At 39.9% G+C, this 23,653-nt stretch overlaps 1 protein-coding gene across 1 annotated transcript in view; it reads right to left on the reverse strand.

Moving 5' to 3' along the window:
- LOC139935365 (vesicle-associated membrane protein-associated protein A-like) overlaps nucleotides 1-23,653 on the reverse strand; it is a 60,519-nt gene that overhangs the window by 8,760 nt on the left and 28,106 nt on the right. The window contains exons 4-5 of the mRNA XM_071929911.1: nucleotides 20,957-21,049; nucleotides 5,491-5,634 (exon numbers count right to left, since the gene is read on the reverse strand). Of these exons, the coding sequence (XP_071786012.1) occupies nucleotides 5,491-5,634; nucleotides 20,957-21,049 (237 nt within the window). The remainder of the gene's footprint in view (nucleotides 1-5,490; nucleotides 5,635-20,956; nucleotides 21,050-23,653) is intronic.

A 23,653-nucleotide genomic window follows, 5' to 3' on the forward strand; every position in this document is an offset into this window, starting at 1 on the left:
CAATGATGGGGAGGTTGGTAGCTGAATGATTGATGGAAATGGTATATTGACAAGAAGGTAGTGGATTTTGAAAAACATGCACAACATTTGGAGAAGGTCACTGTTGTAAAGTGTATCCCAGTTAAGAATTGATAGCATTGATGTTACATAAGCTTGGGCGGTTCCTTTGATTACCCGGTTAAGAACCGGACCCGCGGGTCCATTCTTCCGTGGAACCGAACACCCGCTTTTAATCGGTTTCGATTATGTTAAAAGACCGACTCCCAATTCCAAATGACTCTGTGGAGCCGGTCCTAAGACCGAACAGACTCAAAAATTTGAGGCTTTATGTTGAAAGCACTGACCACAGATACACTGCAAAGGCTTCAAGCCGACATAAGTATAAAATATCACCTGTGGCTGCATGTACATGTACAACACAGTAGGCATCCATGCATAGGCATCTACAGCCACACTCAGTGTAGTGTAGCATGCATGAGTCCAAAGTCCACAAACTAGCCAACAGTCGACACGTTGTGATTGGCTGCCGTTATATCCATATTCATATAAGCTTGCCCCATCCACAACACACAGTGCAGTCTATACACATAAACAGTCTACAAACTGCAAGCACTGTGTGGGTTGGCTGTTGATGAATATTCATATTCATGCTGGGCTGTGTAGTACTGCATGTACTGCCAAACCACGGACTTGTTTATGGAGGGAGAATAGGCGCTCCATGGCGGTGGCACTGTGCCGATGTCTGATTGACTTATTTTTGGTGGGCTAAATTAGATTGGCTCAATTGTGTGTGTGTGAGCTCAGGACCGATGTCTGATTGACTTTTTTTTTCTTTTCTTTTTTTCAGTTAAACCAAGTTTCAGAACCAAGTTTTTTTTTCAGAACCGGAACCGAGTCCCAAATTTCTGGAACCGCCCAAGCTTAACGTTACACTGGGTCGGTAGTCATAGGCAAACCGCGCTCCTTGCCGCTGGACCTGTTCAAGCTGGTTTATATCAGTGATGGTTGTTGGGTTCCATGCCTCACATGCATAGTCTAGTTGGGGTTTAACAAGAGATTTGAAGGCTTTTGCTTTGACCTCTGTTGTACATGGTGATAGTGTCCTGCGCCAGGAGGCAGAGAATGCGATGAGTTTTTTTAAATGACTTTGGTACATTGCTTGGACCAGCGAAGATCATTGGAGATAGTGACGCCCAAGTATTACGTGTTCAGTGACCCTATTCAAATGGTCACCAAGCATTGAGTACTGGTAAATACTCTGTTTTCTCTTACAAGTGATTGAGAGAGTGGCACATTTGGTGATATTGAAGGACATCAGCCATGATCAGACCACACAGCAAGGGTGTCCAGGTCTTGTTGGATAATTATGTGGTCTTCTTGTGAGCAGATCTCCCTGTATATAGGATGCTTTCATCGGCAGAGAGACGGACAGTGGATTTTGTTGAATCTTGAATATCTTGAATATAGTGTAAAGCAGGAATAAGACTGGTCCCAGCACTGATCCTTGGGGTGCCCCAGATGTGACATTTATGCAAGGTGAGTGGACACCATTGACAGAGATTGCTTGGGAGCGATCTGCAAGGAAGGCCTTAACCCATCCTAGTGTTGGTCCTCTGATGCCATAGTGATCTAAAGACTGCCAAAAAAGTTACGCGACTGTTGTAAAAGCACCTATAATTTCAAAATTGTTACTCATATTCTAAAAATGAAAATACCTGGAGACATCAAATTTAATTACAATGATTTTGACATCTTGTTTGTTACAATCGGTTGAGTATTGTTGTCCCGGTAAGTGATTACAGGTGAAAAGTGCCCATTTCCATTGTTGCAGTTACTCCTATTGACAAAAAAATTGCCGCTATTAGCTTCGCGCTGAATCAGAGGAGAGATCAATCATGTCAATAGGAATTACTGCAACTATGGAAATGGGCACTTTTTACCTGTGAGCACATACCGCGACAACAAATGTAACAAACAAGGTGTCTAAATCACCGTAATAAAATTTTCCGTCTCCTGGTATTTTCGTTTTTAGAATTTGAGTAACAATTTTAAAATTATAGGTGCTAACAGCCGCGTTACCTTTTTTGCTGTCTTTAGTTTAGCTACTAGAAGCCTGTGTGGAACTTTATCGAATGCCTTACTGAAATCAAGTAAGGCTACGTCAGTTTGGCTGCGTTTGTTTAGAACGTTGGCCCAGTCATCTGTGGCTGATATGAGTTGTGTTGCATGAGTTGACAGGCATTGACGGAAGCTCATGTTGGTTGTCTATCAGGATGTCGTGGGTATTGAGATGTTTAGATATATGACTCAGGATGACATGCTCCATGATCTTACAAAGGAGACAAGTGAGTGATATAGGTCTATAGTTTGACGGGTTGACTTTGAACCCTTCTTGTAGATGGATGTTACAAGGGCTTGGCTCCATTGCTGGTAGTTTGCCACTGTCATAAGACTGCTGAAACAAGAATCTCAATGCAGGGGCTAAATCATTTGCAACGATCTTTAAAAACCTTGCTGCCAGCTCATCTGGCCCTCCAGACTTTGTTGGGTTTAGGTTCGAGAGTTGTTAGCAATACCAGCAGTGTGAATCTTTAGGCTTGGTATACTTGGGTACGGTGAGGTGCCTTTGGAGGGGACTGCAGAGTCAGGTTCCTCAGTAAACACAGATTTGAAATGAGTGTTGAGTGCGTTGGCTTTTTCTTGATTTGTGGTGAACAGTCTGTTGTCTTTCCTCAGTGGTGGGATACCAAGGTTTTCAGTGCGCTTGAGTCGCACAAAGTTCCAGAAAGTTTGGGGGTTTTCATTAAAACTATCACCAATGACGTTGTTGATATAAGTTTGTGAGCTTGATCAACAATCTTTGCGACATAGTTTCTTTGCTTACGAGAGGCATTCCAATAATGGTGTAGATTTGACTGACGAGCTCGACTAAAAAATTTGTCACACTTCCTCATCTGGCGTTTGATGGGGACTGTTATCAATGGTAACTGTCGGTTGTTTTTTTACATTTTGGAAGGAACATGCGCCTCCATTACCTTTTGAAGGTTGTCTCTAATAGTACACCAGTTGAAGTCCACAGTGTTGTTCCCTGGGTTAGAGGCTTGAAAGTCGTGAACAAAATGAGGACACTTTGGATCGTAGTAAGAGAGGGTCTGACTTTTTGTAAGTATAGACTTTGCGAGGTGGTTTGTTCTGGAAATTTGGTCTAGTGTTGATGTCGAATAGAACAATGTTGTGATCGGAGATGCCTGGTAGGACTTCTACGTTGTTCACAAGTACCGGAGCATGAAGTAAATTTAAGTCAACTTGAAATCGGTCTGGTAATTTGTCTGACCATTTGGGAGAGCGAGTTCTCAAATAGCAGCGATAGAAGTTTGGGGTGACTTGAGGCTGTAGATGAATTTGTAGTTTGCCATGTGTCCCAGTTTATGTCTGGTGCATTAAAATCACCCCCAATGGTTATGTTTATACATAAGTTTGGAGGTGGAGTTGTTTAGTTCCTCTAGTGAGACAGAACTTGCTGAGGGCCGTCTGTAAAAGCTTGCAATGTAGAGCGGCTTTGAGTTGCTAAACTGGAGATATAGAGCGGCAGCCTAGAGCACTTTGGTTAAAGGAACGAGGTACCAATATTTGAGTACAGGAACATTTAGTGGATAACCTGACATAGTCAGATATGGATGTCTGCCGGAGACCCCCCGCTGTGTAGCGCATGGACCCCCAACAAAGAGGGCTGAATCAAACATTCTAGGTACCACATGAAACCAAGTGAAAATGGTCATTACCATGATACTAAGTAAAAAATATCAACCGCCAGTAAGCTTGGGCGATATCGATTTATTTTATTCACGATATATCGCCGACAATATATCGCAATATTCGATATAATCGCGATTAATGAAATTTGACATCATCAGTCTTAAAACTCCAAGTGAAAGTTGTAGAAGAGACAGTCCTAGCATAAGAGAGGTGTTCTAATGACCTATTCTTCTGGTTTTACTCCAAACCTATGGGGTGCAAGATGTCTCAGCTAGCAAATACATCGCGATATTTAATTGATATATCGATATATCGCGATTATCGCGATATATCGATATTTCGATTAAAACCAAATCCATCCGATATCGAAATCGTGTCCAAATTAATATCGCGATATTCGATAATATCGTGATATCGCCCAAGCTTAACCGCCAGTCAAGTTTTCTGCTGCATTAGGCCTGCCAGACACCCTCCCCCAAATATTTAGTGTACAAACCTATGGGTTGAAATTAACCAGTTGTCAAATTAGCTCAGATTTACATGAAACTTTGTCTAACTGTTCCACTATGGCTTAAATGAACACACACCAAAAATTAAATCCATACTCCATATCGTTTCCGAGATACAGCCTCTTAAAATATGCTAAAATCTCCCCCACCGTGCGTTGTGGTGGTATTCTTTTCAAACATTAAGAGCCCGTAATTTAATAACGACACCAGAGGTGTATGCTATTTAAGTTGTGGCCCTTGATTCATAATTTGGCTGCATTGGGCCTGCCAGACACCCCCACCCCCGGGGTTAAACATCGGAGGAACGACCTAAAACCAAGTTGAAATTACCAATAGGCCTAATGCACTATTCTTAACACAAGACAGTATCAGCCGCCAGACAAATGTTTTGCTGCATTGGGCGCGGCCCGACAGACCACTACCCTCCCTGAATTAAACATCAAAGGAACCACCTGAAACCAAGTGGAAATGACCAATAACACTATTCTTAATACCAGTATCAATCACCAGACGAAAGTGTTGCTGCATTGGGCCCGGCAGACACCACCTCCCCTCCCCTGGGTTAAACATCAGAGGAACCACCTGAAACCAAGTTGAAATGACCAATAACAATATTCTTAATACAAGGGGAAGTATCAACTGCCAAACGAAAGTTTTGCTGCATTGGGCCCGGCAGACACCACCTCCCCTCCCCTGGGTTAAACATCAGAGGAACCACCTGAAACCAAGTTGAAATAGTCAATAACAATATTCTTAATACAAGGGGAAGTATCAACTGCTAGACGAAAGAAAATCGTTTGTACAACGGCGACGTTTGTTGGGCCGAAAGCTGGACACATTGCGGCATTGTTCAAGTGCAAGCACGCTCAACAAGGGGGATCAACACGTTGCGGCATGTTGGAATGAAATGACAATCTGGAGGATTGCGGCATTTTTCGAACGAAAATACGGTCTCAGTGTCTGAATAGCCTTGTTTGACCGCATTATTGAGTAAGGATTCTTCACACAAAGATCGTTGATTTGAACTGGACAAGAAGGTAATTTTTATTTCACGCAGTGATCATAAAAAAAATGTTTTGTGGGTCTAAAAGTCAGATAAGATGCGTCTTATCCGCAGGAAAATATGGTATTCACCATTGAAAGTCATATGTATGCAGACTCTGGCTCTCTCTCCCCCCCCCCCATACCACATATCTTTGTTTTGAGTTAAATGAAAATGACTTACCCTTAAGGTTGTGTTTTCTGTCCTAAGATTACTTATCTCCTGTCTTAAATTCCTACATTCTTCCACTACAGACTCAAGATCCCTCTCTGCTGACTTCCCTGGACTCTCCACTTTACCAGTTTTTCCTGAGTTGCCCGTCTCCAACTATCATTATTTTAAAGATATAAAAACAATCACATTATTAATCACAATGGATATTGTGAAATAGAAATAGGAAATGTGTTTTGAAAACGCCTTCAACGCAGATAATACACAAACCTCCATAGGGTGCTCTAGGTAAATGCCTCTCTTAATATTTATGCATGGGGTACGTCACAATGCTAACCCATAACAAGGTGATAGGCGCAGCCACTGCAAGTGGTTGTGACATGCGGCGCCTATAGCCTCATTTTGGGTAAGAATTATGACGTCATGCATAAATATTAAGAGAGGCACATGGAGCGTGAAACTATGGGGATTGACATATTTCTTTACTATATGAATTTTTGAATTTTCAACTTCCGATTTGAACCGTAAGACAAGGTCAAAGTGGAGTCAGTGTCTGTGAAGCGTTAAAAGCTCTTTGCAAGACCTTTCCGATGAGGTTATTCATTGTTGGAATACCTTTTTAAAACTTCTTGAGTTATGACTTTTTGAAATAATAAACCTTGAATTAGTATATTTCACCAACAGATGACGTCATCGTGGCAACTTTTGTATCATGTACTGGTTATTATCTACCTGCATGCAAAGTTTCACCTTAATTCAAGCTTCGCAACTATTTTTTTTCTTGCGGAAAATCGACGCGGAGAGGAATAATACCCCCCCCCCCCACCAAGAAAAACCACACAACTAGATTTAGTGTTTGTAGAAACAAATACACAAACACTAGATGTTCGGCTATTGTTGGTTCAGTGTTTGAATCAATGAAAAAATTGTTGTTAATAGCTCGTCAAAGTTCAAAGAAATCAAACATTTCAACCTAAAAGCCATTAATTAACGCCTTTATGCAGGCACTTCCGGTTTAGAAAGGTCAAACGGTCAAGAGAAGGTCACCAACATACCCATATTTGTGAAGTACGTAAGGCCCTTTCATGTGATGTATAGTTTGTCAAAATAGCTTTTGTGGTTGAGGACATAGGAACTTATGCATAATGACAACTGAAGAAGAGACTAACTAACCGGAAGGGAAATGTTTGTTGAAAACGCCTTGAAAACAGACTAAAAACGAAGCTTTTAATAGGAGAAGAAAAAGATTAAAGAAAAAAATGAATAATAAAAAATTTGGTCATCAACTGGTCTCCCATCCAAGTACTGATCAGGCCCGATGTTGCTTAACTTCAGTGGGCGGACGGGAACCGATGATTTCAACACAGTATGGTCATAGATAAAACCAAAAATTTCTTTTTGAAGAAAATATACACCTGTACAATAAATTTGATTTGAATCAGCAGACAAGGTCAAAAGGAGGTCATGTCTGTGAGGCGTTTAGAGAGTTTGTAATGACCTTTCCGATGATGTATTGATTGTAAGAATCCCTCATGTAGATCAAAAGTTATGATTTTTTGAAATAACAAACTTTGAATTTTAGTGTATCTTGTGACTTAACAACTTTTGTATTGTCTACCTGTGTGCAAAGTTTAAACTTTGCAAGCTCCGCAAGTATGCTTTTTCTTGCGGACAATCGACGCGGAGAAGACGAAGAAACCCCCCCCCCAAAAAAAAAAAAAAAAAAAAAAAAAAAAAAAACACACAAAACGAACAAAAACAAAGAGTTGTTCGGGCAAGAGTTGTTCGGGTTGACATTGCCTGAACACCTCACAAAGAGTTGTTCGGGCTTTTTCCGAAAAAAAAACTAATTATTTTTGTATTCTAAGCAGTTATGACCTTTTCAAACTTCACACATACATGTACATGTGTACGGTTTGAGGCCTGCCTGACAATCAACATCAGAGATGCCAAGTCCAGAGGCCAGCTATGCGTGAGATTTTCCAAAGCTCAACCCCCCCCCCCCCCCCCGAAAAAAAAAATTGCCAGTTTTAGAAGGCCTTTCTAAATCGCCGCCCAACTTTCTTTTTTCTTTTCTTTTTTAAATTAAAAAAAAATCAGAAATTTAATTGTGGACAAAAAAGTGTTCCAAAATGCATCAAAAACGTCTTCAGAATAATTAAAACTCACATGAGGTACACAGGAGATGTTGATGGTTAATATGGAGGTACGATTGTGTCAGATTATTTCCTTCCAAACTAAAAAATTTTTTACTAAAAATGATGTCCAAAATCCTCCGCTCACTTCTTCTGCCTGTTGTGTCTTCGCTAGTGGAGTGCACTTAACGAATTTTCTAAACGAATCGGGAAAAACTTGTGCGCAATAAAGCGTGCGCAATCAGCAAATTTGCGCTCTGTTTGTACAAAGTTTGTACAAAAAATGATGATTCTGATAAACTGCGTGCAGTGAAGATTGTGCAAACATTGTAGATTGCGTTTTTTTGTACACACGAGCGCGATTTGGCAATGCATGTCGTTAATTTTTATGTTTTCTCGGTCTGGCCCCAATGCGTGAGAAAATGGTTGCTGTGTGTGTGAGCGTGAGACAGAGCCCAAATGCGTGAGTCTCACGCCTAATGCGTGAGACTTGGTAGGTCTGCAACATGTTTGTAAATTTTTAAGTGACTACACAAAACTCCACCACAAAATTCCTTTTTGAAGACTTTTCAACCTGCCGCTATAATAATATAATAATAATAATGTAAGGGTTAGGGTTAAACCGGAGGTCGTTGGTTCAAATCCCGCTCTAGTCAATTTTTCTTTGTTCAACCCAAAATCATTTTAAAATGTACCCAGTCAGTTTCCCTTGTGGTTTATTATTTGATAGATAATAATAATGTAAGCATATTTATAGCGCCCCACAAAGATCGGAGCGCTTTACAATTTACATACAAACAAACAATGCAATGACAAAGATACAAAAAACAGTACAAGCAAAAACAAAATGGCCAGATTAAACAAATAAGTGAGTTTTGAGCATATTTTTGAACTGTTCAAGTGTGTTGGCTTCCCGGATGTTACTGGGAAGGGATCTCCCGTGCATGATTTAATTTTGGTGATGTGAAGAAGTGTTTTGTCGTGCGATGAGCGGGTGGCATAGGCGGATGAGTTAAAAGAAATTCAAAGGAACCACACCTAAAACCAAGTTGAAATGGCCAATTACACTATTCTTAGTCCTTCTCAACCAAACGGCATACAACAAGGATGATTTAAGCTAAGAATAACGACATTTCAATGATTTTATATTAATTTTTGTTTTTACCCATACACTGGTGTGTGTTAGCACTGTATACTCAGTACTTTCCCTAGTCATGTGAAAAATTATCACAGACATGTTACTCAGGTGGGATTCGAACCCGCGACCCTTGCAATTCTAGAGCAATGTCTTACCAACTAGCCTAACGAGGTTGCCCGGTAGCTAGAGGCAGTTCGAATCCTATGTTTTGGCAGCGGGTACCGCAACGATATAAGAGATGTTAAATTTGCATCGGGATAAAGAATATTATTATTTTTTTTTTTACCCATACACCGATGTGTGTTAGCACTGTATACTCAGTACTTTCCAGAGTCCTGTGAAAAAATGTCACAGGCATGTTACTCGGGTGGGATTCGAACCCACGACCCTTGCAATTCTAGAGCAGTGTCTTACCAACTAGCCTAACAAGGTTGCCAGGTAGCTAGAGGCAGTTCGAGTACTATGTTTTGGCAGCGGTTACCGCAATGATATAAGAGATGTTAAATTTGCATTGGGGATAAAGAATATTAATTTTGTTTTTTTACCCATACACTGATGTGTGTTAGCACTGTATACTCAGTACTTTCCAACTGTTTACTCAGTACTTTCCAGAGTTTTGTGAAAAAATATCACAGGCATGTTACTCAGGTGGGATTCAAACCCACGACCATTGATCAATGATTTTAGCAAAAGAAAATAATAATATCGAATTCTTATATAGCGCACGTATCTACCAAACAAGGTACTCAAGGCGCTGAGTATATACAAACTTGTGTATAGGAATCACCTCTTTGTAATATTCTTATAAAACAAACACAAAATCAGTTGAATAATTACGGCTGTCTCCATTTTCTTAACCAAAAATATCCCACCCCAAATTGCCTAAAAGTAAAATAAAAAAATCAATTTTATATTCCCTTTTTCAGTTTGTGTCTAATTGTGTCTACTGTTCAAATGCTTATACCCCGATAGGAAAAACCTTTTGCAAACAATCTCAATTCGTTTTCAACGGCCTGAGACCACTGACATTCTTTTCATGATAAAAAAATCAATATTACATATTTCACTATTTTTCCGATCAGCAAAACCTAACAAGTGTCATTACTCATCACAGGAAAGGCCGATTTGTTTGCTTCAAAACTCAGTAGAAAGCTCAAAGTCGACAGTTTCTAATGTAGCACTGTGCGCATGCAACGTGGCTAACATCGTCTTCTGCGCACAGCGTTGAGCTTGTTTGTTGCTACTTTACCACTCCAATAATTATGAATGGAAAACGACGTGATACCAGCGACGGCAGCGAAAGGCGGTAACACACATGGGGTACAAAGAGCTAGCTGCGGTCGGAATGTGGGCAGCCTTTTACAGGCGCTGCGATTCACATCCATAGTGTTTCCACTGGAGGTGGATGCAGTACTAATCGGGTTAATTTTGAGCTTCGGTGATTAAGACCGGAGTTGTAACTCATTCTGTTCCTTGCTCTATGGTTTTACGCTGTGCCGATGATCAATGCATATAATAATAATGGCGGAACCTACGCAACGGAAACGAATGCATGTTCGGCGTCAAATTATTTCCTTTTTGTGAAGGTGGAATTGAAGACAAAGTTTTGATGAGATGGTCACCTACTTCACCTAAGACTTTTAATTACGTGAAAAAATACAAGCACAAAAAGACGAACTTTGGTCATGTTTTGATCAACCACTGGAATGAACAATTCAGCAGAATGGTTTTGGATCCAGTGACAGACTTCCACTCACTGTGTTGCATTCCTTATTTCCATGATACACGTTACAGGTAGAAATAGTACTTACATTTGTAACTCATTATGTTTCTAGTCAAAATTCAAGAGGGGCTTAGGTTTGCCGTTTCCTCGGTTTGCCTTTGTTTTACATTTTGATTAAAAACAAGTGCCCCTTTCAATGACCCTTTCAATTCTGAAGATGAATTGAACAAAATCTTCCTGCGCCTTGGTGAGCAATTTAAAGTATCTGGCCTTCCGACAAGTTCGCACTGTATGAAATAAAGTTTGACCCATCCTTTAAATTTACAGATAATGACGTGAACAAGTTAATATTTGCTTTCGTCTGCTGACAACATTTTTTGTTAGTTTACTAAGTACGTACATGTACTTAAATTCAAATCTCTCGATAAGAACTTAGCTATGACGTCACAAGTTTAGAAATCTGTTTAACAAAAGTTTACTGTTTTGAAAAATGCTATCAAGAGCAAAATGATTTTCAGCTTGTTTTTTTCTTGTGAATATTCGTTGTATGCATGTTGTTTATAGTTCCCGTTGAAACCATGGTGGTAGAAATAAACAATTGAAGTGTATACAAGTAATCCGTTTTCACTTTGATTTCTTTGGATTTGACGAGCTATTTCCAACAAGTTATTCTTTTCATAGATTCCAACACTGACCCATAGATACCCGAACACCTAGTGTTTGTTTCTACAAACACTAAATCTAGTATATTTTTCATTTAATCTACATTTAAGAAGCAATATCAGATTTAAATTTTAAATCGGTACATCCGTGCAATAAGGAGATTAAAGGTTATCATTGTTCTGGAACATGGTATCATTCAACTGGAACAAGTGATACATTCTTTAAATCTAATCTTTTCATGTAAATTCACATGTTCAAAGCAATATTTGATTCAAGTTTCAAGTCAGTACGTCACTGCAAAAAGGAGTTATGACCATTTAAGGTTTTCATTGTTTCAGCTCATTCAACTGGAACCAGTGTTGCACTCTTTGAGTTTGATTTTTTCATATGCATCTTTATGTAAGAAGCAATATTTGATTTCAGTTTCAAGTCCGGACATCATGGAAATAAGGAGTTATGCCTATTCAAGTTTTCATCGTTTTAGCACACTTAACGGAAACCATTGATTAATTCTTTGAGTTTTATCTATTCCTATGAATCTACATGGGAGAAGCAATAGTTGACTTGAGTTTCAAGTCAGTACATCATTGCAACCAGGAGTTATGATCGTTTATGTTTCCTTTTCCTTCGTATAAACTTCTTTGTTTTTGTTTTTTTTCCTCTCCAGCGCCTCAGATTTGTTGCCTAGATAGATGGCGCTATATAAATGTTTATTATTAAGTTTTTCATTGTTTCAGCTTATTGAACTGAAACAAGTGACAGAGAGTTTGATTTTTGCTTAAAACAAGTTATTTAAAACTTTAAGATTTCCAGATGTCAATGTTTGAGCCTGAAAAAAATTATTTTTGTTATTTCAAAACCTTTAACATTTTTTTTATTCAAAATACTTTAAAAAAAAATTATTCCAAAAACTTCAACATTATTTGAAAATATAGGTGAGAATTACCAAAAAAATGACTGGCAATTATATATAACAATCTCACTTGGGCTTGTTCATACCAAAACAACTCAACTCAAAGACTTAAACTTAAACCAAAAACTTTAACATTTCCAAAAACTTCAACGCAGACGGCCGGACGGACAGACGGATGGAAATTGGTATTACATAGGCTCGCCAAAAAATGGGGGGGAGAGGTGAAATCTATCACTGATGGAGCATTCGTGTGAGAAGCCTTTACAGCTTGGGGTCCGGGCCCGCTTAAGGGCCCGCTAAAAAAATTTCATTTAAGATGCTTTGTGGTAAATCTTAATAATATGGATTTATAATGCGCACTTCTCCACTTCTCCAGTAAACCGATCAAGGCGCCTGCATACTCATTTTTAAAAAACATTTTACAATAGAAAATGAAGAATAAACATAAGTGAACTTGGATAAAACCCAATGAAAGTCTAAGTAAAAAAGTGTGTAGGGAAACCGCCAATATAGGGCTAGATAGCTCAGTTGGTAGAGCGCCGGCACGCTAATCCGGAGGTCAAATCCCACTCTAGTCAATTCTTTGTTCAACCCCAAAAATCATTTACAAATTTACCCACTCATTTTCCCTTGTGGTTTATATTGATATAAATAAGTGTGTATTTAGTTCCCTCTTGAAGTTGATGAGTGATGTTGTTTTGCGAAGTGAGACAGCTTATTCCATAGGGGAGAAGTAGCTTTGGCAAAAGCCCGGTCTCCATAATGAATTGTTCTAGACCTTGGCTCTACCAGCAAGTGAGATCCAGCAGACCGTAGAGCACAACTTCTGTGCTTAGTGGAGATTAGTTCACAAAGATACTGTGGGGCTTTTCCATGCAGAACTTTGAGCACAAGGAGGCAGATTTTGAAGGTGATCCTCTTTGCAAGGGGGAGCCAATGTAGGCGTCTTAGGACGGGCGAAATGTGGTCGTATTTTTTGGCTTGGACAACGACTCGAGCGGCATTATTATGTACACGTTGCAGACGAGAAGTAGATGTAGCTGGAAGTCCAACCAAGAGCGAGTTGCAACAATCCAAGCGGGAGGAGACCAGAGCATGGATGACTTTCTCAGCTGTACCACGAGCCAAGTAGTTACGAATTTTGGCATACATGTATGTCATGTATGTTACAAAGATGGAAGTTAGCGCTTTTCCACACACTTGAGGTGTTGAACAGTTTGTCAAACACAACTCCAAGGTTGCGTGCACTTTTGGAGGCTGACAAATCGTGGTTGCTGATTGAGAACTGTTTGTCCAATTTTGAAGGGGTACAATTGATATAGTGTCCCCCACCCTTCAAAAAGTCATGTCATCCTTTGCCCCCAGGATTAATTAGCCCATCATGCCCATGGCAGGACACAGGGTTTGGCTTTACAACTGCAATACTTGGGCTTCACAGACCTGCCAACATTTGTATCCCAGAAATAAGGACAAATCTGGACTGATTTTGTTGTTGCGGGAGGTGAACATCGAAAACTGTATACATAACTATTTTAGGGTCAAACTTTGGTTGGGTCGCCTGCAAATTTTTTGTTACTAGCCCATTTGTAAAATTATTTCCCCCCACAGAAGTGTGGGCAGGGTCTACAAGGGAATACTTACCTGTAGAGCACAATACTATTTTTGCATATTTCCCTATACCGGCAGGCATCGGTTAACAACCCGCCCCGGTCACCCGTGATGTATTGCACTGTGCCAGGGGGGCCCGAGAGGCCAGAACCCATTGAGCCATGACGGCTAGCCACAATGGGCTGCCCGGTACTCTGGGTTTGGTCGGTGGCAAGCATCAGACCCGGTACCACGTCTTGCTTACCAACTCGACCTTTCTTAGACTTAAGTTCCGCCTTGGGGGGCTCGGGTAACTCGCCCCTTGGACACAGCCTTGCATTTGCCAGTCCCACTATCTTTGGCCGATACCGGGAACCGAGTACTCGGCCCCCCGACATCACCAGTGGGACTGCCAGCACCCGCAGCCGACAGTGGCTGTGGGTGCTGGGCGGTAGACTGGGACGGCAACGTAGTGTCGCCGACACAGCCTACCGAGGACTCGGACTGTCCCGAGGGGGTGTAATTTCCCTCAGTTACGACAGACTTTGTCCTCCCAAAACGCTTCATTTTCTTCTCACACAATTAAATCAATCAAAACACCACAAACTACGACAGTTCCACGAACCGTACTGGTCGTAGGATTTTATAAGAAAGCTTCTCAAAGCAGAAATGGGGACGTTTTAAGAATAAATCTTGCTAGTTATTAAAAACCACGTCTCACCCTCCTGCCGCTAAGAGAAAAGAGGAAGATCACTTGGTACCCTGCGGGGCACTATGGGGTGCTATTTAATTCTTAGCGATATTACCTGCCGGTATAGGGAAATATGCATAATAGTATTGTGCTCTACAGGTAAGTATGAGTGAAGTAGACGCAAACAATTTTCAAAACATGGGGAAAAAAAGTGGGGTTTTTTCGTTATCCATTTTTGGACAATCTTACCCCCTAATTTCTGCCCTTGGTAATACTTTTTTGGTCAACAACCCTTTTTATGGGTTCGTAATTTGAGGATCAGTTGTATAAAAAACTCCTTTTCCAATAAAATGTTCATGATTTAACAGTCGGTCAGCAACGCACATTGGGAAATAGGGTCCAACTACTTAGGGACAGCGTTAAAAATACTTTTATCGGCGAGAAGCGCCGAGGGTCGGCGGGCCGCGGCCCGACAAACCTCGGCTTAGTGCGGCGCATAGAGTATCATGCGTAACAATGGACCATGATCATTGTCCTATTTTCTAAAGATTGTGACCGACTGCAGCGCGCCGCTCACTGTGCATGCAGAGGATTAAAAAAGCCCCCCAACACAGAGGCAAGGATCGTAGCAAAGTCAACGGACAGACAGATTTGTGTACATTTTTTCTGTGGGTACGGCATGTAGGCTACTGCCCAAGGTTGTTGGTGAAGGAAAACCCGCCGAGCTCTCATGATTTCCCGCCCGACCACCACTGACGAAATGTTCTCTCCTTCCGACCACCATAAATTGTACAATGATTTGAAATGATTACCTATTTTGCCGAAGCATGATTTATTTAGCTGAATGAGAAATAATGAATTGTGTGAAAGAAAATCTACCTCTAAATTATAGATACATGTATCCAGCTCGAAGTTCCACCGTTATATTTGGTCGAATTCCCCCACATCCACATTTTGCATGATGATTTTTCCTTTGTGTTTTCGCTGGTGTTTCCATGTTTTCGTGGTCATTATTTTCATTATCTTATTCAAGCAAGTTGTTTCATCTGCGGGCTGGATGGGAACTCAAAACTTCCGCCCAGCACCTTTTAGAGCAAAAACAATGTGCCACACAGCGCAGATTTCTCCCCAGATATAGATCAAAATATTGTCTACTGTTCCTTATGTGTCTGCTGAGATAAAGGGATTGACCTCGGACACATAATCAGCCCTGATACTTCACGACGGCGACGACGGCAATGTTTGCCGTGCCCTTTTCTCATCAGTGCCCTTTCTCTCAAAATTTTTTTTATTCAACAAAGTCCAAGTTCGAAAATTAGCCAAAAAGTCCCGATGTACTATGTCTGTGTAAATTTCACGCACAGAAATCGCACCCAATTTCACGCACGTAATGCACAACAACAGCAGATTTCAAGCCCGCTAGTCATTGTTCTTTACGTGCGACATAATAATACAAGAAACATTGAACGCTAGAGGGCGTTTAAGAACAATGCGATAGTGTGAGACTAAACGCCCTCTGTTGGTAAAATTACGCGAACCAGCAACACACGCCTTGAGACAACGACTTGACAACGTCTGCACATGCTCCCCCACGATGCATGCATAATTGTACATGTAACATACACCATGTACAACATAGTCGTCGCGCACCGCATGGATGTATATCATTCTGTCAACATCTTGTCAAAATGGAGCAGTTACGTGGGAATTTTAGCGTCTCAACGATATTATTTTATTGTGTATTGTAAGATTTTTTCTTTATCTTGTTAATTTTGTTGAGTTGGATGAATGCTTTCTTTTTCTGTGGGTTAGTTGTTAGTGCATTCATTGACATTGGGTATATTATGAGGCAATCGATTGAAGTGGACAAAATTGAAGAACTATTTTTTACTGGCATCACGAAGTTGTGGTTTTTTTTCAAATTGCCGTTGTGCCCTTCGCAACTTTTTATTTTTGCCTTGATGCCCTTTGAAATTTTTGAAAATTGCCTTGGTGCCCTAAATTTTTACAAAAAGTCAAGGCAAAACTGCCTTGCCCCTTAAAAGCTGAAGTATCAGGGCTGCACAATGCTGAGTGGCCAAGTGAGCAGCGGCGGACAATTTTTTTTCCCTGTCCCAGGTTTATTTCCCATCCAAGATTTATTTTCCTATTTCCGTTTTTTTCTTGTTCCCGTTATAATTATTTCGTCATCCTGGGAACTGTTTCCCCGGTTTTTCTCTGTCCCTTGATATATTTTCCCATCCCAGGTTTATTTCCATTTCCCGTTTGTTTTCTTGGTCCTGTAATAATTATTTCGCTGTCCTGGGTTGTTTCCCCGTTTTTTCTCCGTTTCCCGTCCCAGGTTTATTCCCCATCTCAGGTTAATTATTCTACCTCCATGATTTCCCCTTCCTGTTTTTTTTTTTCTCCCTTAGCAATTCCCCGTACCAGGTACCAGGATGTTTCCCCAACCCAGGTTTATTTCCACTTCCAGATTTGTTTTCCTCAGTTCTGTAATAATTATTTCGCCGTCCTGGGTTGTTTCCCCGTTTTTTCTCCGTTTCCCGTCCCAGGTTTATTCCCCATCTCAGGTTTATTATTCTACCTCCATGATTTCCCCTTCCTGTTTTTTTTTCTCCCTTAGCGTTTTCCCTTACCAGGTACCAGGATGTTTCCCCAACCCAGGTTTATTTCCACTTCCAGATTTGTTTTCCTCAGTCCCGTAATAATTATTTCGCCGTCCTGGGTTGTTTCCCCGTTTTTTCTCTGTCCCTTAATATTTCCCGTCCTAGGTTTGTTCCCCTTTCCTGTTTTTTATCCATACGCATTTCACCGTCCCAGATCTATTTCCCCGTCCCAGGTTTATTTCCCAATCCCAGGTTTATTTCCCGTAGTATTTCCCCGTCCCTTCCCCGTCCCAAGGTTATTTCCTACTACCCAGTTTTTTATCCCCTAATATTCCCCCATCCCTTTTTTATTTCCCAATCCCTTTTGTATTCCCCCATCCCTTTTTTATTCCCCCCTTCCCATGCTTATTTCTCAGCAATAAGTGTGGTAATGTTGGCATACAAAACAAAAAATGTCAAGCATTATTATACTTTGTATCAAGTTACAACAAATGTTACATTTTGTATAAGAATAGTTACAATGGCTGCACATCTAAGGGGATTTTTTGATTTTTTTTACCTTTGATGCCAGGAGTTGTTGGGTAGATAAATAAAACAACCAGGGACTAGAAAACAAAAACTGGGAAGGGGAAATAACCCTTGGGGTGGGGTTGGGGTTAGGGGCCTGGGGATATAATAGAACAAGAACAAATAAAACATGGGACGGGGAAATGAACATGGACCGGGAAATATAAGGGACGGGAAATATTAAGGGAATGGAGAAAAAACGGAAAGAGGAAATAAACCTTGGACGGGGAAATAAACATGGGCGGTGAAATATTAAGGGACGGGAAAATATTAAGGGAATGGAAAAAAAAAACGGGAAGAGGAAATAAACCTTGGACGGGGAAATAAACATGGGCGGTGAAATATTAAGGGACGGGAAAATATTACGGGAATGAAAAAAAAAAAACGGGAAGAGGAAATAAACCTGGGACGGGGAAATAAACATGGGCGATTTAAGGGACAGGAAAATATTAAGGGAATGAAAAAAAACGGGAGGAGGAAATAAACCTGGGACGGGGAATAAACCTGGACGGGGGAATATTGAGGGACGGGGAAATATTAAGGGAATGAAAAAAAAACGGGATTGTTTTTTCAGAAAGTCGATATCCCAAGGACTTCACCCTGAAGTTGGTATCCCGCCTGTTGGTATCCCGCCACATGATTTACAAGTGAGATGGTGGTTCTTGTGCAATTTGCCAACTTCCATGTAGAAAAATAACAATATTAAACAACTTGAGTCTTTTAAGCACAACTGCAATTGTAGGAGACATCAGTTTAGTTTACATAAACCCCAAAATTGCCGTCGCTCACATACATGTAGGTCTGGAGAGCCAAACTGCTCTGGAGAGCCATACTGCACAGTACATTGTATAGGGGAGAGAACCAGACACACAAACAAGCGGACAAACTAAAAAAAAATACATGTATTTCTGTAGTAGTCGTCCGGAATATTTCAGTACTGCTACACATGTGTTGGAAGAGAGGAGCCTAAATGTTGGCCTAAAATGTATTCCAAAATAATTTGGGAGAACAAGAATGGTATTTCATCATGGTTTCATTAAGATTTCAGTCCACTGTTATTACAATCACGGCCGGCCGCAGTTCGCCGCACTTCTCCAGTCCATTGTTTTGTATCCAGCTGATGAGATACCAAAAGGGAGATGGGAACAAACGAACGTTCAACAAAAACTAAATTTGTATCGGAAATAAAATTATACTTTACTTGTGCTTTGTCTCGTGGTAAGAACATGGATCCTTTAAGAAATTCTAAACGAAACAGTTACAAATTCATAACATCGTTTTTATAGTCCAAAATCTTGCAGTAATTAACACACTTTTAGAGAACCAGAATGATCAGTTTAATCAAAGCGCAAGGACCAGGCCTTGCTCTATTCATCTATTCCTTCTATACAATTTCATGATTCAGTTCACTGCAGTTTACAACCTCGGCCGGCCGCAGCGCGCCGCGCTTCTTCTCCGTCCATTGTTACCCAGCTGATAAGACACACAATAGGCAAAATTTAATGAGTTGCTAACCCTTCGGCAGCGCCGCAGCCAAAAACTCCTCAGAGGGTCAGGTCGGCGGCGCCGCAGCGATAAAAATATTTTTTACGCTGTCCCTTACCGTCAACTTGCTTGGTTGCGTCAACTCGCCGTCAACTCCTCCAATAAACATTTAAATTCCACAAATTTTGATAAGTTTTATGTTACATTTCGGTTGTAAGAATTTTGAAAAAATTACCGAAGGGTCATATGTTATCAACCCTCATATATGTTTTCGAACCCAAACTTTTATTCACGTTTACCGCGAGCCTGTGCAAGCTCCACCGCGCAGATGACAGAAGCTCTGCTGTTTACTCACGGTCTATATTTTTGTCAGGCTTAATCGTGCTGAGAATAAAGTTTTCTGTTGTAGGTAATGCTCAAACATTTATAAAATTACGAATTTTTGGCATAAATCACTAATGCATTATTATGCCAACAATCAAATGAGTCTAAGAAACATCATCCAACCTCTAAATTTCAAAACAAAATTATTATCTGCTAGGTTGAGTTTCATTCTCCTTTAGTCACTAGATCAATCACGTGATGTGGTTGCTATTTGGGATTCTATGGTGTGCCCTGATAAGTGTAATAAATAATATGTCTACATTAGAGAGAAAATATAACAGACTGGTTTCTTCTCTCCTGAAACCAAACATTGCTGGTCTGAAATGGGGGAAAACAGATTGTTTTCAAGTGTTTGTGCTTCAAGAGGGTTGGGGTGCTTTACTGTCATGCCTTGTGATATCCCGGATTTTAATCAAGTCTTGGCACAAAAATGGAATTAAATTTGTTTAATAGTATTTGAATGAGATTTTGTTTTTGTTTTTTTGCACACCATACTAGCTTCTGAATATTCAATAAAATACCAACCAATGAAAGGTTTGAAAACATATGACGTCGCTCCAATGTCGTACATACATTAGCAATGTAAATAGTGGATTATCTCTCGGAACAGAAAAACAAAACTTTTAAGATTTCAACACACAATGAAGTGTAAGTATCATTGTAAAAATGTTAGATAGATGATTTATAAAAAAAGAATTTAGTTTTTGATTGTGAACAATTTTCCTGTTATCCTACTGAAAACACATGACACCAGGATATCTCTCAGCTACAAAGCGGTCGGCTGCCATCTTGTATTTTCACAGGGCTTGTACAATATCGACAACAGAGGGCGCTTTCCTGCAGGTGTCAATGATCGGTACTGCATGTGTATTTGTACTGCACTTTATATTAAATGATCGCTGACGCCTTGGGTCAAGACTAGTCCATACCCTGCCATTGGTGAGTTGGCGTAGTGGTTGAGTTGACGGCACAAGCGAGTAGACAGCGATTTAAAGGCAAATAATAGGACCGGTGCATGCGTTAAATATTCGCGCGCGATCACAGCCACATTAAATATAGCGCAAATCAAAACTTGTCAAACCATTCAACGAACTTTAAAACATGGATTTTACCACCGTACCCCTCATTTATTACAACAAGGAACAATGTTTTGACTCTAAGATACAACTAGACTTGTTCTCAGTTGTTCACCAGTAATTGTTTATTTTTTTTAAAATAAAATCGGGAAAGTTGGGAAACCGAGACAGTCCAGATTTTTGGAGTCTTCAAAACTCAGAAACCGGAACTGTCCCGGGACAGTTGGTAGGTCTGGCTTCATGATAAAGGTGGTAAAAAACATGGGGGTGGGGGGAGGGGGAACTTTGATTTAATGTCCCCCAAACTCCAAAAGATGGAGGGGGGGGACACATGTCCCCCTGTCCAACCCCCCCCCCCCTCCCCCACCCCCCTGATTGATGCCCATGCCCTGTTCCTGTCCCCATGTGTTGGATAACTCGTCCTCTTTTTTTGTCCGACCTGAACGAACGTGTTTTATATTTCCGCCTTCGAACGTTTTATATAAGCTTTCTGCCATAAAATGTACTTACCACTGAAGTGGCAGTTGTTACTTGGTTTGCAGGCAGCTCAAAAACACATTTCAACTTGGTGTCCATTAAAGCACCTCCTTCTTGTGATTTCCACTGAATAAAAAAGAAATTTGGGATTGAGAAAAAGAAAGATTTATTACACATGTAGAGCACGATTTGAACCAACAATCTCCTGAGAGAACTTGCAAGAAGTTCGAAAAAAATTATAACCTTTGCTCATTCCATATCAAACGTATCTGAACATACATGTTAGTTGATCTGGTTTCCAAAAACTAGCGTTCAAACGGAAGTATTTCCATTGTTAGTCATCTCAGATCAGTTTGGTTTTCTTCTGGAGATGTTCGATGGACTCTCAAAAGTCAGTAAATGGCTGATGTCATTTATTTGACACATTTTTTTGCGCAAGAATATCATCACACAGAAAACATGTGAGTTCCGTGCATGCGTAAAAACCCATTGTGGGGGCCAAACTGCAAGAGGACGACAGAGGGGGTAAGGCTTGTGTCGGTGATATGTGCTCAATAACAATAACAATAACAATAACAATAACAATAACAATAACAATAACAATAACAATAACAATAACAATAACAATAACAATAACAATAACAATAACAATAACAATAACAATAACAATAACAATAACAATAACAATAACAATAACAATAACAATAACAATAACAATAACAATAACAATAACAATAACAATAACAATAACAATAACAATAACAATAACAATAACAATAACAATAACAATAACAATAACAATAACAATAACAATAACAATAACAATAACAATAACAATAACAATAACAATAACAATAACAATAACAATAACAATAACAATAACAATAACAATAACAATAACAATAACAATAACAATAACAATAACAATAACAATAACAATAACAATAACAATAACAATAACAATAACAATAACAATAACAATAACAATAACAATAACAATAACAATAACAATAACAATAACAATAACAATAACAATAACAATAACAATAACAATAACAATAACAATAACAATAACAATAACAATAACAATAACAATAACAATAACAATAACAATAACAATAACAATAACAATAACAATAACAATAACAATAACAATAACAATAACAATAACAATAACAATAACAATAACAATAACAATAACAACAACAACAACAACAACAACAACAACAACAACAACAACAACAACAACAACAACAACAACAACAACAACAACAACAACAATAACAATAACAATAACAATAACAATAACTATAACTATAACAATAACAATGACAATAACAATAATAATAATAATAATAATAATAATAATAATAATAATACTTGTAATGCGCACATATCCACCCTGCTGGGTGTTCAAGGCGCGCACATATCCACCCTGCTGGGTGTTCAAGGCGCAGTAAAATTAAAAACAAAACTAAAAACAAAACAAAAACAAAACAAAACAGACACAACAAAATTAGTACTTGAAAACCTGTGACATAAGATAAGTTTTGAGAAGAGTCTTGAATTTTGCGGTACAAAGACAAGATCGAAGATTAAGTGGTAGAGAGTTCCAGATGCGTGGCGCGGCTGAAGAAAAAGACCTGTCACCCCATGAGTGTCGAGACTTGGGTTCAATGAGGAGAAGCATAGAACTTGATCGAAGATTCCTTGATGGAGTGTAAACTTGAAGCAGTTCAGAAATATAGTGGGGAGCCTTGCCATTAAGAGCTTTGTGGACAATGAGCATCAGCTTGAAGATGATTCGTTGAGAGATAGGGAGCCAGTGTAGTTGTTTCAGAATGGGGGTGATAGAACAGGATTTTTTAGACAGTGTCACAATGCGGGCAGCAGTATTTTGGAGCCGTTGAAGTCGGGAAATCTGGTTGTTAGGAAGACTGTAGAGAAGAGCATTGTCGTTGTCAAGACGAGAAGTAACAAATGCGTGAATGACCTTTTCAGTGGCACTTTTGTCCAAGTACTTGCGAATCTTACCTATATTCCTGATGTGATATGATGATAAACGAACAATGTTGTTGATGTGTGGCTGAAGGGTCATCGATGAATCAAAAACAACCCCTAAGTTCCGAGCTTTCAGCGAGGGAGCTATCCGAGCATCACCAATGGAGATGTATGGCACCGAAACCTTAGTTAACTGTTGACGTGACCCAAATAGAAGGAACTCTGTCTTATCATCATTTAACTTCAGGAAGTTTTGTTGTGTCCAACGTCGAATCTCTTGGATGCATTTCTCAAGTCTTGCAATAGATGCATTGGCGTTTTCTTGAGAAGATTTAAACGTGATGTATAGCTGAGTGTCCTTTGCGATGTATGGTAATTCAGATTAAATTTCAGGATGATGTCACAAATCAGTAAAGTGTATAGCGTAAACCACTGCGGGCCGAGAACCGACCCCTGTGGCACAGAGTGGTTCAAAACAACAGGGTCGGATATCGCGGTGCCATTACATACATGCTGAGTTCTATTGTAGAGATACGATTTGCACCATGCTAGGGCTGTGTCCTCTATGCCAAGGTGATTCTGGAGCCGAGAGAGAAGGATGTTGTGATCAACAGTGTCAAAAGCAGCACTCAAGTCTAGCAGGACTAGTGCTGTCAGGTTACCATTGTCCATAGAAGAGAGAATATCGTTGCTCACACGGACTAGTGCAGCCTCGGTCCCATGGCAAGG

This window comes from Asterias amurensis, chromosome 3 (genome assembly GCF_032118995.1).
Source record: "Asterias amurensis chromosome 3, ASM3211899v1".
In the NCBI taxonomy this organism is placed as follows: domain Eukaryota; kingdom Metazoa; phylum Echinodermata; class Asteroidea; order Forcipulatida; family Asteriidae; genus Asterias; species Asterias amurensis.